The sequence below is a fragment of the Procambarus clarkii genome, chromosome 62 (assembly GCF_040958095.1).
Source record: "Procambarus clarkii isolate CNS0578487 chromosome 62, FALCON_Pclarkii_2.0, whole genome shotgun sequence".
NCBI classification, from domain to species: domain Eukaryota; kingdom Metazoa; phylum Arthropoda; class Malacostraca; order Decapoda; family Cambaridae; genus Procambarus; species Procambarus clarkii.
The window spans coordinates 26,212,838-26,229,510 of record NC_091211.1 but is presented as its reverse complement, the minus strand read 5'-3'; the positions used below and the strand labels follow the sequence as shown (position 1 = coordinate 26,229,510).

Sequence of the window (16,673 nt, the reverse complement as noted above, 5' to 3'; positions counted from 1 at the left end):
ATAAAGTGGCTGCAGATGGCACCAATAATCATATATTAACCTCCTATCAACTCGACCCATGATAGGATTTTATTGGAAGCTAACTAGATACGTGGCTAGCTAAGATACACTCAGTTGTATTAAGGCCTCCTAACTGGGATTATTAGTACACACACATGAATAAATGAACTTTATTAGCACCTGCGAGGCAGCTTTTCAGGTAAATAATCTCATGTCATTGTTTCACCTGAAACAATCCAACGACCCCACGTCTATATCATTACTTAGTAATTTGTTGCATAGATCAACAATCCTATGTAAACAAAGCTATATTTAATTGTCTTTTGTATAATTGTTAACTTGTTTAAATTGCAATCAAGTGTTAGGTGTCACTCAAGTGTCAGGTGCTGACAGACAATGTGCTAATATTGACCTCAGTCATGTCACCCTCACTCCTCGCCTTTCTTAAACACTCATGATAAATGTAGCAGCAACGGGCGGCTCTTACACACATGTATAATATGATTAATTATAAGGAGGTAGTGTTATGTAAATAACCCATAACTACACAGCTGATGGAGGTAAACACACACACACACTGGCGCCTGGGGAGCACCACGCCACCAGCCTCACTCTCTCACTTCCTTCTGCACTCAGGGAGGAAGGTAAACCCTTCAGGCAAACTCCACTTACCTTCAAGAAGCAGAAGAATATAATTCCTTGTTGGAGACAGGCAGTCTTTGTATATACTGTATATGTGTACGTTAGGGTTGTATCAAAGCCCCTGCCCAAGGTGGAACTCTTGACCCCAGGATGCTGCCCCACAACAGTTGGCTAACCCTTGGGTACCTAGGTACTTCTTGGTGAACAGAGGCATTAGAGGAAAGAAAACATGTACAACTGTACTACTGAGATACCTTTAATGTAAACTACACATATACCAAAGAAGAATGAAGAGTCACCACTGTGAAGAAATGCAAGGAAATTAACTTTTAACTGAGTGGTAGATGGTTGGAACAAGTTAGGTGAGAAGGTGGTGGAGGCCAAGACCGTCAGTGGTTTGAAAGCGTTATATGACAAAGTGCTGGGAAGACGGGACACCACGAGCGTAGCTCTCATCCTGTAACTACACTTAGGTAATTACTGAACGACATATGGAGGTATGTATTAAGGAATACTAATGTGTGAGACATACATGGAATCTTAAGGGAGTCTCCAGTCTTAAAGTATTTACCTGAATTTACCTTAGGGCTATATCTCCAGTGTCCTTGGTGAGGACAGGAACCCGGCTGCTTGTCAAAGGTTCCCCCTTTGTGTCAGATAATTTTATCACGCTGGATTTTAAAATTCAGCAAAATTTTGGCATTTATGGCTTTGGTGGGTAGGCAGTTCCAAGGGTATATAACCCTTGTGAGTGACAAAGCATCTCCTGTTTTCTGTCCTACAATGTGGCTCCAACCACTTAGGCTGGACAGTAGAGCGACGGTTGAACTTCATGCAGGTCGACGTTCAATCCCTGACCGTCCAAGTGGTTGGGCACCATTCCTTTTCCCCGTCTCTTCCCAAATCCTTATTCTAACCCCCTTCCAAGTGCTATTTAGTCATAATGGTTTAGTGCTTTCCCCTGATAATTCCTTTCCCCTTGTACTATATATTTATTAAAGTTTGTCTAAAACAGCCTTCTGCCTACCTCTTGTAAGGGTACGGGGGTCTATGTTGTTTACCTATAGCGATTGTAAACATAGTTTAATTTCAAACATAAAGTTGTCAGTAAGTCATACAGTGTAACCAATACGATCCTGATATTATAGATAAGCAGTAATGACCGATGGTGTCAAATATGCATACTGTATTTTGTACTGTATTAGCAGGGTCACAGTAAAATATTTGTCACGGTCACATTATAGGAAGGCACCGAACTCACACATCTGAAAATATAGGGAGTGACAGTGTTTTGGTCCATGCTGGACCGTTATCAAGTCATCTTGATAATCTTCACTATTTTCAGCTGTGTGGGTTGGGTATCTAATTTGCAGCCACGGTATTGTGACTTGTTGTCTGCACTAGAAGAGTATTTCAAGGGCAATGACAGTTTCCTATAATAACTGTAATGAATAAAATAATGAAATTTCTGTTGTCATTATACATTTTTCCTTGATAATTTAGTTTCCTTACTCAGGACTTGGGTTTAGCGATGAAAAAGAGAAGATACAGACCTAGACGTGGGCTGGCAAGTAATGCAGGCACGCCACTACAGACACAAGTTACAGACCATTTACATTCTCCATCTGGTTCCAGTTCTGCTACTGCATTTGACACACACAATAACCATAGAGGCACTCCTCAATTCAATTGGCATAATGACTTGCCCCTACTTCAACCTATCACATCATTTTCACCTATGCAAGGTGAGCATTGTTAAAAAGTAATTATTGTTTTATTACAGTAGATAGCATAGACTTTAGCTAGTGCTTAATGTTTACTAGGAAACGAATAAAGTACAGTATCTTCATTCTTCTTGAGTTGTGAAAACACATCCACAAAGTTAAGGAGGGAGAAGAAGATATACTATATTGACATATTTAGATATATTTTAGCCCATCCTCCAGTTTAGGTAGTACTTATAGCAACAATGAGGACCATCATACATATATATTGATGTAAAATGCAATGAGAAGGTAGAAATCAGTACAAATATGTTGAATTTGGACAAACCGGAAAAGCATCTGTATTGATATTGCAAAGAAAACTTAACCTAACCTTCTTAGGCCTAATACATGCTACTGTATCTGAGGCCTAATATAGTACATATATGTGCTATACTAGGCCTAGGAATGTTTAAGTTTGGTTTTTAGGTTTTTTTTTTTTTTCAGACTATAAAGTGAATACTGTAGTATCAAATTCTACTATCTAATTGTCCATTATTTCTATGTATGTACGATGGTACACATACTGTAGTTACAAAAAGCACCATCTAAACAGGAGGATGGATTGTATATTGAGAGGGAATGTATTGAGATGGATATTTCGGGATGGATATAATAGGATGGACATATTGGGATGGATATACTGTACAGTATATCAGGGTTGTCATGGTAGCAACCCATTTACCCACCCAGGTGGATTTTTTTAGTTTAAGAAACCTGGGAAGGTTTAAAAAACAAATTCTTTAATATGGACCAACTTATTTCTATATCAATTTAAACTTGCACTGTTTATATATTAATTAAAATGATAAAAACCCAGATTTTTGACCAACCAAAATTTTCCTCGTCTCATCAAGTAACTGCCAGAAGATTAAATAACCCCTGACTCTCAAATGGCATATTTAAAGCAATTAACATGAAACATGAATATAAAAAAAACATAGGATTGGAAGAGTTACAAAAAAACTAGTAAAAAGAAAATATACTTTTCAACACTTGCCAATATAATAAAAATAGATTTAATAATAATAAACAGATTTAAAGAAGCAAAAGGAACCATGAAAAACACATGAAAAACCATCTGAAATACCCTAGTGTATAAATAACACAAATAACAAGCAGATTAAACTCGGAAGATGGTAATGCACTGGTATTGGATTTAGAAACTGCAACGGAATATAATAGCCTCTTTTCATCAATTGGTGTTAACCTTGCTAGAAATATCCCAGAGTTCCAGACTCATATACAACTAGACAAGTACATTTAGGCAACTAGAACAAGGCAAGTACACATGCAAATGAATACTAAACACACAGATATGAAAACACTCTGAACGTGTAGAAAAGAATTAAAGAAAATAGACAGGGAAGGTCATTTTATTAAAACTAATAATAAGTTAAACAAGATCCCATTACATTTCAGATTACAGCACTGACAATGAAAGTTTAGAGAAGACGGTAAGTAATATAGTACTGCCTCACATAAGATTGAAGCTGTGATCATTAAAAGTGGAGATTTTTCTACTGATAACAAACATCCTGTATCAAGGGCAAGGATGTGCTAACCTAGTTGTACTCTCCTAGTACAACTAGGTGAGTAGGCTGTGGTTATGATTACTGTATTTGATATTTGTGCATGTTTCTAGTTCCATCATATTTTTCATACTTTTAATTTGTGATGGGTAAAATTGGAAACATTATATTTATAAATAGATAGAAGTGGAAATTAAATTGAAGCAGTAATGAGTTTGATAAGTTACTGAATGTTGGCAACTTTACATCCGGGTCTTGATGTAGTGCACGTGGTGAACGTTCAGCTCAGTTGTCCTGTAAACAGTCTCAACACCAAGAGCTCGTATAGACATTCTCTGCATCAAGAACTCATTCTTTTATAATGTCTAACTCTTACAGCTCAATAAGTAAGTTCTTATTGAAACTACATTTAAAATTGTAATACCAGTTAATCTCTGTTGAGAATCTGTGACTCCTTGCATATAATATAACATATTTAAAGAGATACAGTTCAAGAAAGTTGTATGGTTCAGTTTTGCAAGCCCAGTCTTTGTATTACCATAGATTATATGCACAGAAACTGAGCAAAGTTTATAATCTTAGCTGTGAAACTTTGACTAAAGTGTAGATTTCTTTATAAGGAAACTAAAACAAAGTATTATGAATTTGAGTGTTTAGTGAAGCAGCGCCATGTGTGAAATAAGCCACAGTAAAGTAGCTAACAAGTGTACATGAGATTAAATGCTGGGATCAAAATAATAATGAAAAGAAGAAGTGTGTGAGGTTAAGTAAGTTTAGTAGTAGAAACGTGAAGGCCCCCCAAGAGCAAAGGTACTCTCCCTGACGTGACACTTTCTTATCCAATGTTAAATATGCTTATGGATAAAATGGTTGCTCTGATATTCTTATGGTATGTAGTCTTCTGTCTAGGGAGGCTAGGTTTAATTAGGTTTATTAGGTTAAACTGATATTTCCTCATTCCATTGGAATATTGCCTGTTGTTATTGTCGCTGCAATGATAATACGAATATCAGCCTCTTGAAATTTTCAACCCATTGAGTGAAATATTAAACCAGTTGTAGTGTGTTGCAACCGAGATGTGAAAGGTAATTGATGATTAAGGAAAATCATAAAATTATCATAAGCTCCATAGAATAAGTGGCCCTCGCAGCAGGAAGCTGCTTAAGTCAGCTTCTGGATCTCTAGGATTCTCCCTTACACATGGAATTCTCCTATTAAATACTGTAATACAAAAAATTCTGGTGACTGACACTCAAATAATGAGCTCTTAGTCAGATTTGAGTTCACTCTAGTATGATAAACTGGATTTATAGCCCACAATTTTCTATTGTAAATTTGCTGGTTAAAGTTTCTTAAATGCATCAAATTGACAATAATAAATACAGTACTCTGACAAGATACTAGTATGATGTTAAATATCTTACTTATTGTATGTTTTCTCATGTATCTTAATCTAAACTTATTACCAACCCGTTCTCGCAAATTCGTAAAGTCAATATTGACTTATTAACTACGTGCATAGGTGATATACTAGACATAATAGATACCCTTAAAAAGCTTCATAGAAAACACCGACCTTACCTAACCTTGTTAGTATGTTAAGATTAGCATCTTATTGCTTCGTAATTACAATTATTACTTAACCTATACCAATAATAGGTTAAGTAACAATTGTAATTATGAAGCTATAAGATGCTTATCTTAACATACTAACAAGGTTAGGTAAGGTCGGTGTTTTCTATGAAGCTTTTTAAGGGTATCTATTATGTTTAGTATGTCACCTATGCACTTATTTAATAAGTCAATATTGACTTTACGAATTTGCGAGAACGGGTTGCTTATTACATAGTGAGCTGAGACAGGACTAATTGCTAAACATTTTCTCTAGTGTATATTTTTGTATATTTTAAGAAGAAATTATTAATTTTTAAGAATATCCCTTATAACATTTTGTAAAATGATGAAAGCACTAATCGTCTTCTAGGTCAGGGTGGTGATGCCGCCATTCCAGGAGACCTTCTGCCCAGTATTAGCCGTGGAATTGTTAACAATAGTACAGTCATTGAGATTTTGGTTAAGCTGCTCTGTCGAGAACGTGAAGCTGATCCCGCTAGTAGAGAAGTGTTATTTAAAGGTTAGTCAATTGCTTTTCAGGAAAGTGTTGTAGTTTTAGAATGATCTAAATTGTAGTATATACAGCAATTTAATTAAACACCAGAAATTTCTATTACAATTTCTGAGCTTGCAGTCTATCAATTTGGAGGTGACATTGCACTTGTAGGAACTGCTTGATCCGCTGCACTTCTATAGAACTATTTTACAGTTAGGCAGGATATATTCATAACCAGTGTTAAAAGGACTACAGCATCCTTGCACTTTGGGGTGCTTGTGAATGATAAAAACCACATTTGATGTACACCGAAACAGAACGATGTGAGCTAGTTGGTTAAAGTTCAGATATATAATACATGATAGATTCATATATGCTAACAAAAAGTATCAGTTTATAGCATGAGCCCACTGCACATTGAAACAAGAAGTTTCAGAGGTTAACATAAGCCATTTCATTCAATTCTTGCATTTTACTGCACTCCACTGAACTGAGCCCTGTAAGAAATAATGTGATTATGTTTAATGCGGAGGCGTTGGTTGTCATTTGGTGATGACAGATGACATGCCCATCTGTCATGGGTAACAGCCAGTTTGTAATGTACAGAAGCACTATGAAAGGCTTTGACTTTGTTGGAATGAAGCCTCTGGAGGTCATTCAGGGCTGGGTAAGTATTATCTTGTCTCTTAACACTAGTGTAACCCTGCAGGGACATTTTGAAAAGTTCCTCACTGTGATGATGTGGAGTCTCGTCCTGCCCTGAATGTGCTAGATCTTGCTTTAACCTTTAAATACTATAGCTAATTACAGGTCCTAGGTTGTGGTGTACATGACAAAAAATTAGTTCTCACACTAATGTAAAAAATTGCATCTGGTGGTTGGAGCACAGGAGGTAATCACAGATAGCAATTGGAATCACTTAAAGGTTAAGGAGAAACTTTGTACCAAGTCTCATGAACATAATGAAATCACTTAATTATGCTGTACATTAGAAGGGCTTGATCCCACTATTTAGAGGCAATCATTTAATAGTGTTGAGGCCCTGTCCCAAGTGACTTCTTATTAATAAAGTTCTTTGAATTCATAATTCATCAAGTTCAACTTCATATCCCATGCAGTTCCATAGACTTTTAGTGAGCTTACCATGTTGGCTTACTTACCAAAGGCAGTAATACACTAACCTGGATTTATATCCCACCTTTCAGCCTTGTGTACGGTGATTGGACAGTGTAACTCATCTCTATATTTACCACTGCATGCCTTTCCCGAGCTTCAAGATTTTCAGGCTAACCTTATAAAACAGTTTGAAAAATTGTTTGAAAATGCTCAAAGTCAAATTCCAGTAAACTCTGCAAACTTGGTTCTTCCCAGGTTAGTAGTTTTATTAACCTCCTCGTTATTATTTTTAAATTTTAAATAAGCACCTTAGTCAGCTTTATCTAGCAAGTGCATTTCCATATTACGGTATGTGTGATTTTTATTAAAATAATGTGACTTTAATTGTTAGTACTTTATTATATATATTATTGTTCTGTACTTCCCTCTTGATATTTATGTGAGAGATGACCACAAAAGTGAATGTGGACAAAAGTAAGATAATAATGCTGAAAAGGTTACGGTAACCGTAAAATTAGAGCAAATTATGATTTTTGTTTGTTTTTTGCCACTTGGCGATCTCGAGCAAAGACAAGTTGGTCCAGTCATAGTTCAAGTATTAGAAGTTTTCATCATTCATCATTAATCATCATCCATCATTCTTCATGGGGTGGAGATACATCTGCCCGTAGGAAACAGATGAGTCCCATAATACAGTGATCTATGTTCTCGGCTAAAAACCGCAGAATCCAGTTTCAATCCCCGGGCAGGACAGAAATGGTTGCACACGTTTCCTTTCGTCTGATTCCTCTATTCATCTAGCAGTAAATTAGGTACCCAGAAAGTAGACAATTGTTGTGGGTTGCATCTTGGGGAAAGTCAATAGTTAGTCTTCGGGAATATCAATTAGCCGAAATACAGGCTTTCTGTCCCTAACAATGGGAATTATACTCAAAAAGACATTCATTCATTAATTTCTTTCATTATTATTTCCCAATTTCCCACTGTCATGAAGAATAAGGGAAATAATGTTCAGTAATGAGAAATGTTGGGAATATTTACAAAAGTCAGTTATTGCTTGTTTATTTCTTGAATCTTTTCACTACAGTGTAGATTCACTGAAAAAATATCACCGTCAAACCCCAACAGTCATCAAGAACAGCTCCCCATCATTTAGTAAGACTAGGTGTACAATACTCCTCGTGAACTGTCCTGTAAAATACAAATGTATTCACTCCTTAAAATCACTTCTACTCAGCCTTGCCTTTATCACCTATGCTGACCAAACCACACGCTAGAAAGTGGAGAGACGACGACGTTTCGGTCCGTCCTAGACCATTATCAAGTCGATTGTGATAATCGACTTGATAATGGTCCAAGATGGACCGAAACGTCGTCGTCTCTTCACTTTCTAGTGTGTGGTTAGGTCAACATTTTTTAGCCACGTTATTGTGGCTCCTCATCTGCATATGGATCACCTATGCTTCTTCATACTGACCATGTATGGCCATTTTATTTTTGACTGTCCTCTCCTTTTAATTCTTAAATTCACATGAATTTAAGAATTAACTTTTGAATTTAATTTAATTCACTTTTGTCACCAATCTACCATCATCCGCTTCTTTAACATTTCATTTGTCACCTCTTGCATATGTATTAGGGTAGGATAGTAAATTATTCCAGAAGTAACAATTAATTGTTTATACAGTACTGTGTTAATTTCTTGACACAGGCTACGACTTCCAGCATCTCCACGAAATCAACTTATGATGACAAACTCTTATCGGCATCTCCTGGATGATCGCTACACTAGAGAATTTACGGAAGTGGAGATTTTGGGAAAAGGAGGCTTTGGTGTGGTTGTCAAGGCCGAACATAGACTAGACGGGCGTTTTTACGCCATTAAAATTATTCCTGTGAAGTGAGTTAATTGTACTTTCCCCATCATTTTTTATTTTTTTTTAATCATGCATTTTGTTTTAATCAACTCGGACACTGTTTGCTCAACATTAGATTTCTGTTATGACAGTTTTTCCTAACTTTCCCACCCTGTTGCTCTCTAAGACAGAATCCTACTGGTTCCATGGGTAGGATTATGCTCAAGGCAAATCAACACTCTGCACTAATGCAGCAGGGATGTTTTTAGATTGTCCATGCTAGGTCATACTGGTGCTAAGGTGACACTGGAGAATGATAAGTCCAGTCCAGAATGACATCTAGAAGACTCACTCATATACAGTAATGTACAGTATACTCAAAGACTAAGCAAGTGCTGTTCAGCATCACAGAGACCACTAAGCAATGCCCTCACTAACTAGCACTTACACCACAACAGGATTTCCTTATGTGAGTCTATTCACATTCATTCTTCTATACTGGTTCACTTGCTAGTTGTTGGCCTTGCATAGACCTGAATTTGCTTAACTGTATCTCTCAGCTCCCTTTCAAAGTTTCTCCACAATAGGCTATTTTCCAGACAATTAACCTCTTCTCTTTTGGGTTCTAAGTTCTGAGATGTGTAGCTCTTGTGCTGCTGGAGTGACAATTTGTTTTAGCTTTTGGCATAAAAGACTGCTTTAGGGATTAAATGAGTGGGTTAGCTCATAACGCAGTCTGTGAGCATAATATAACCTTGATATAACAGAATGCAAGGGATTTGATCTATATAAGAGTTTTCATAATAATAATAATAATAATAATAATTTTTATAATAATAATTATAATAATTTTTATTTAGGCAAAGGTACATACATAAAGAGATTTTACAAAGTTTGTTGGCTTTATAGATAGAGCTACTACATACAATGCCTAAAGCCACTATTACGCAAAGCGTTTCGGGCAGCGTTTCGTTTCATGATCCTGTTGCATTGAGATTTAGCATGATGCTTGACTCTTAATTCTTAGAATTGCAGTCATCTTATTTCTGTTTCACAGTAATTTCTTAATACTGTATCCAAATATGTAATAATTATTCGCATAAATAAATACATTACTAATTCTGCTCACATAAAGGCAAAAAAGTTTGTCAACTAATAATATACATTTTTGTTTGGGCAGAGATGATGGTAAAAGTGACCAAGCCAACTTATTGAGGGAAGTGACATCCCTGGCACAGCTGGACCATCCTCACATTGTACGCTATCATTGTGCTTGGACACAACTTTATGTCCTGCCACCACACCTCAGTCACAGTGTTGAATTTAATGAGACATTGGCAAGAAAACCTCGTAATCCTTCATCGGTGATCCTACGGCCAAAAGTTTTGAATGTATCACCACTGCAGAGAATCAGGATTGAAGAGTTATCGAGGTAAGTAGTGCTTTTCAAGTAATGTGTATTAAGATAATTTCGACACCAGCACAGTATTTGACACAAGTAATTTTTTGTAAGTCTGAAAATTATTTTGCTGCTATTCCTCAGTATTGTTTTAGGTGTAGTGTTGTCGTTCCTTATCTTTTGCATAGATAGTTAAGCCATAATTTTCAAGACTAAAATACAGTAGTTATGTCGCAGCCAATCCTCTTTTTGAGTATTACAGTACCTTGCTAGTTCCCTATTCCTGTGCATTGTTTTGACTAGGCCAGGCATACAGTTAGGCTTGTCACCTCACATCACTCATTTGCATGGTAACACTAGTGGCAGTCAGCATAATTGGTGCTGGGTCTTTAAATGTTTCATAGTGATCCTTATTGATTCTCAAATGGTCTAGGATCATTCAGAGCAGTGGTTCTTAACCTTTTTTTATTTAGTCAGGGACCCTTTTGAAAATCTGGGGAAAACTATAAATGCCAACACCAGAAGAATGCACATAAGGACTTAAACATTCACTTTGTATGCAAATGAATATACTTTATTTTCTTGAATATTGATTGCCTCTTACAGTGTATAACAACACAAAGTATAAATAAGGTAACTATCCATGGACTCCAAGTTAAGAACCCCTGATTTAGAGGGAGTTTGGAATGTTTTGAAAAGTTTCTGGTGATCTGTTATGTTGGTATGAATCTCTCCACTGAGATCCCCACCCCTTTAGTAGTACAAGACACTTTTAGTACTTACCTTCTGAGGCATAAACAGTCTCCAGAGCTTGGCATGATGTTCATATCTACTATCTAGTGAACTCACAGGTTGGGAAATGGGCCTGCATTAGACAGTGAGGGAAGAAAACCCTGCTAAGCTTGACTTTGAAAGCAAATGGCATAAAGCACGGGGGGCCCTTCCAAAGTGCTGCTCATTATTCAGTCGACACTTTATTTTTAGCAATATTTCTTCTCTCCGAGGAACAAAGCATTTTGGAGGTGACTACTGTACAAACAAAAGGTTAATTCAAGATATTTCTGTGAGGAGCCCCGTTGGCTCCCTGAAGCTACCAAACTCACATGTGCCATATTAGTTTGGTGCCATCCGTTCTTGGAGTTTGAGTGCCTACCGGGGGCCGTGAGTTTCGCAAAACCAATTTTTCGTGGGGGGGAGGGGAGTCTGTGCCGGTGCATCCTCCGGGGCCTTCTTCATCTTCGTCTGCAGCCTTCTCCTTCTTTTCTGGCAAAGAATTAGACAGCTGGTTTCTGGAGGGGTCCGTGGGTTGTTGATGCTTGGTTGGTTAGGCTGGGGTGCATCATGTTTTGTATTCGGTTGCGGCTTTATGTCGCTACCTACGCACTATTGGTTCAGCTACAGTAGATGCACTCTGGGTAAACCTGGTTTCCCTGGTTCCCTCTCAGGTTGTCCGCATGGTTTTCAAGTCTCGCCAGCCTGCGGTCATGCCCATGATGTACGGAAATATGCAGCTCTTGCTGCCATCTTTGTTAATATGTCTTGGGTCGATATTCGGGTGCGGGGTTTTTGAAATCGAACAGCATCCTCACCATCATATATCTTGTCAACGTTCCAGGCCCTCTGCAGCCTTGTGTTGCCTTGGGTCATCTGTCTTGGCCGGTTGTCTCATCTTTGTTGTGTGACATGCAGTGCTGCCGCCTCCCGGCTTCAAGGAGCCGACGGAGCTACCCATAGAAAACCAGTGTTGAATGTAATGAAATGCAATTTTCTGGGTGAGCCCCATAGGCTCCCTGACACCTTCCCTTCAGTCGATGGTTTTCATCATTCTCACTGAGGGTGGTGCGGCTGGCTTGCCTGAGCGGGATCCCATTCCCCCTCTATCTGGGGAGGGCGGGGCGCTAATGAGCGGGCGCCCTTGTTGGATGGCGTGTTGCTTATTTCCATGTTTTCTATTAGGGAGAGTTCTTTGGCTCTGTTTGGACATAGGTTGCAATTTTAACCAGTTAGAGGTTTGTAATGGTTTGCCTACCTTTCTGGTGGTATTATCGGTCGATGGCAGACATGACAAACTCTAAATATACAGGGCTCATATTGCTCCCTGCAACTCTCTGAGGGTGCCAGGTTCTGGCTCATGGCCCCCCAGTAGGCACTCAAACTCCAGGGATGGATGGCACCAAAGTAATATGGCACATGTCAGTTTGATAGCTTCAGGGAGCCTCAGAGGCTCGCCCAGAAAATAGCATTTCATTAGATTCAAAGCTGGTTATTTTGGTAAATATCTCATACATTTTGTCATTAACAGATTTTTTTAAATAATTTCTTTTATCTTACAGCTCGGAAGAAGAAGATGATTCAATTGAAGAATCTTCAGGTGGAATTTCTTTCAGAGAAGAAACCAAGGCTCAAAGCAAACCAAACTTAAGATCCATAGGTCACAAGACTTGTAATGGTATTTGTGAAGATGCAAAAAAAAGTCTTGCTACTCGTGAAGACAGAAAAATAGATAAGGAAATTTCTTTTTATAAAAGGACACAAAAAAATATTTTAAGTTCTGTAAAAAGTAATGAAGTTTTAAATAATGGTTTGTGCGAGTCTAATTCCAATCTCACTCATAATTTAAATAAATTTATTAATAAAGAAAGCTTGAATGCCAAAAGCTCAACAGATGAAAGCAAAGTATTTTTTGAAAATAATCATTGTAAAAAGAAAATTAGTTCGTCAAGTTCTGAAATTTCATTGAGTTTGCCCTTTGTCAAAGAAAAGTGCACAGCTGCTCTAGATTGCAACTCTTTTAGCCTCAGCTCCTCTCCTGACGATATTTGTAAAAAATCGGTTTTGCCTTACCGTTCATTCAGAAATGATCTACAGCAGAATCGTAGATGCCCTCCTATTGCTCGAATGACTCTTTTTATCCAGATGGGACTGTGTGGAAAATCTTTAAGGGACTGGCTAATAAGCAGGAATGAAACTCATACTTCCAGTGCTATCAACACGCAGGCTGCCATAAATCGAGTTGAATGCTTGTCCTTATTCAGGCAAGTGCTCTTAGCTGTGAAGTATATTCACTCGCAGAAAATTATTCATCGAGACATAAAGGTAAGTTTGAACTTTTAAAAGGGTTTTGTTAAATAATTTATATAATAATGTTACTACAGTACTACTGAGATTAATATTTTGTATAGGAAGCTATGGGCTATTGTTTCCATAATTTTGAATTACATTGCTGACTTGATCACTAAGGTAAGATACTAATGTTTCCTGGGCAGAATCTGGAACAAAGCACCAGGCAGCGAGGATCTTTTCAAACATCCCTTCCGGCTTATGGTGGTGCCAGGGAGACACTGGGGATTATTCATCCAGCCTGGGATGACCTCAAGAAGTAGAATGCCAATACATCTAAAGCCCTTTTCAAATGATACATGACATCACAAGGACCAGTAATTGGAACTCTCAGTCACTACTGCCTGGCATGAATGGCCAGGCAGTAGTTACCTAGTTATCTTGAGTTTTCTTGAGATGATTTCGGAGCATTTTAGGGGCCCCACGGCCCGGTCCTCGACCAGGCCTCCACCCCCAGGAAGCAGCCCGTGACAGCTGACTAACACCCAGGTACCTATTTTACTGCTAGGTAACAGGGGCATAGGATGAAAGATACTCTGCCCATTGTTTCTCACCGGCGCCTGGAATCGAACCCGAGACCACAGGATCACAAGTCCAGCGTGCTGTCCACTTGGCCGACCGGCTCCCACAACAACAACAGTGGGCCCCTCCTGCTGACTGGGACACAGTTCACTTGAGTGTAGAGTCAGACACTAGAAATCTTTCAAGTAACTTGTGACTATCCTTGTAAGCAATTTATTTCGTTGTGCAGTAGACTATGGGGTTCAGTTCCTGAACCGATGTGCTTCTGTAACCCTTTCCACCACCACCCATGGGATGGGCTGACCAGGCTGAATTTTGGCTATGTCCAAGGAAGAACCAGACATCGCCTGAGGGAGCTCAATGGCCTCTTCAGAAAAGGTCTTTTTCTCTTCATTCAGAGCCTTATTTTTACCTCAGCTTGCATGTATATGTGCTTTATTCATTTGCCTAATTATTTTCTCGTCACTGAGCATATGTACTTTTTTTTCCACAGCCTGCAAATATATTTTTTACTTTGGATGGGAAAAATATCCAAGTAGGTGACTTTGGTTTGGCTCGTTCACTTCCTGACTTGACTACTTCTGGAGATGGAGGGGCAGATTTTGTCACCCAGTCCAGTCTTACTCCAATATCTGAGCACGCACCTAAACACCCGCGGTGTTGGTACTCCCATCTATGCAGCTCCAGAACTCACAAGTGGAGGTCAATATGATGAAAAGGTATTGGTGTAATATGTATTATCTTTATATTAATTAAACTATTTCACCTCTAGATAAATTTATCATTAACAGATCTCTACAGAAATTTCTATGAACATACTCATCATTATCATATTTTTATTCAGCTTAGGAGCAGTACAGTAAATCTCTCCACACATGTTATCATTATTCTATGATAACTTCTACTCAAATAGTGATTTCTTATTAGTCACCCATAAATTATAAGATATATTTTTTTTGTGTGTGTAAAAGCATAATTTTCCAATTCTTTTCAGAGTGATATGCATAATTTAGGGATAATACTTCTGGAGCTTTTCCAGTCATTCAATACAGGATCAGAAAGAATCCATGTAATCAACAAACTTAAAATGAAGAGACATTTGAACCAAGATGTAATTGCTTCTTGGCCTAATATTGTAAGTATTACAATATTCATATTAATATGGTAGGAGTCTCCATGAAGGATATTGCTTATATTGTACAGTAATTGTTATTATGAATAAATATAAAGCTATTGTTTTTGTATGCATAGATAAGCTAAACCTAAGATTTGTAACAATGAAATTAATTGCCTGCTATTGGTTCACCTTTAAAAAATTCAGACTTCTTGTGATGCACTTTCTCATTCTCTCTCTCACCCCCACTCACATACACCAATACCTCACGTCCTTGCCTCACATTCATGCCTCACTTACACGTCTCACTCCCAGACATCACTTCCACGCCTCACCACCACTCCACACCTAATACTTTATTTTTCCTCCAGTTAGCAAAATTAATCTTTATTATACAGACCTTCAGATATAAATGGTGTCCAGTCCTTTTTAATTTGGGTGAGATAATATTTTTCCATTATGCTTGACACATCCCAATTTGCATTGAAGAAGAAAGTACAGATACTAAAATTTGTACACCCAATGTAGGATAAGACATGTTCATGGATATTGATGATGTAATTGTATTTCAGGCATCATGGATACTGAAACTCTCAGACCCAGAACCAAGTAATAGGCCGTCAGCAAGTGAAGCGCTCGAATCATCATTGTTTAAACCCCCATTTACAGATGAACGATCATTTATTTACCACAGTCATGATATGGTTGTGCAATCTAATTGCTCTGACGATGCTTTAAGATGTAAAGCAAGACACAATAATTTATCTGTAATTCAAATAGGCGATCACAAGAATGATTTAAACACACATGCAATACAGGAATCAAGCCATCAAGATGAACTGAAAGATGCCCCCATTAAAGTTACAAAATCAGAAGTTTGTCTAAAAGATATTGAGATTGCAAAGTTAAAAGAAGAAAGTTTTAAACAAATTTTTCAAAAAGATAATGAGATTGCAAGGCTGAAAAAAGAAAACATGGAACAGGTTTTGCAAAAAAATAATGAAATTGCAGAGTTGAAGGAAGAAAATTTAAAACTGCATGAGGAAATAGCAAGATTGCGATTGCAGATTTAAAATGAATAAATTAAATATTAAAATATGTAAAAAAAACAACCAGAGTAATTTTTTCCAACTGCAGCAGGGGTTGAATGATCACTGCTTCAATAAGATAAGTATTGCCGGAGGATTAAGATCAATATAAAACCAGTAGATCAGGTACTGGTAATTTAATTGTATATTCAGCCAGGACATAACTAAATCAGCAGCCCCAGGGGTTACACTAAAACCTAAGGGAAAACCTTCATATAATACCAGGTCAATAAATAACAAATGTAGCAGGTTGAGTACTAAAATTAATACCAAGTTTAGCATGTGTTGTAGTTACAACACACAGTCAAAACCTGGTTACAGTAGCACCTCGTTTAGCCAAGATCCAACTGCAATGTTTACTCATGTGCTGATTACTACAAATTTAAAATTGGATGAAATAATAACAGCATT

General features: G+C 37.6%; 1 protein-coding gene across 1 annotated transcript; it reads left to right on the top strand.

The window, feature by feature from the left end:
- Nucleotides 1-539: 539 nt before the first annotated feature.
- Nucleotides 540-16,257, top strand: LOC123766575 (eukaryotic translation initiation factor 2-alpha kinase 1). Its single transcript, XM_045755838.2, is given in 11 exon segments — nt 540-1,139; nt 2,159-2,387; nt 5,922-6,071; nt 7,253-7,418; nt 8,875-9,063; nt 10,200-10,451; nt 12,752-13,514; nt 14,554-14,706; nt 14,708-14,779; nt 15,055-15,195; nt 15,747-16,257. Coding segments are annotated over 11 exon segments (2,622 nt in total). The 5' UTR covers nt 540-1,133; the 3' UTR covers nt 16,248-16,257.
- Nucleotides 16,258-16,673: the final 416 nt, after the last annotated feature.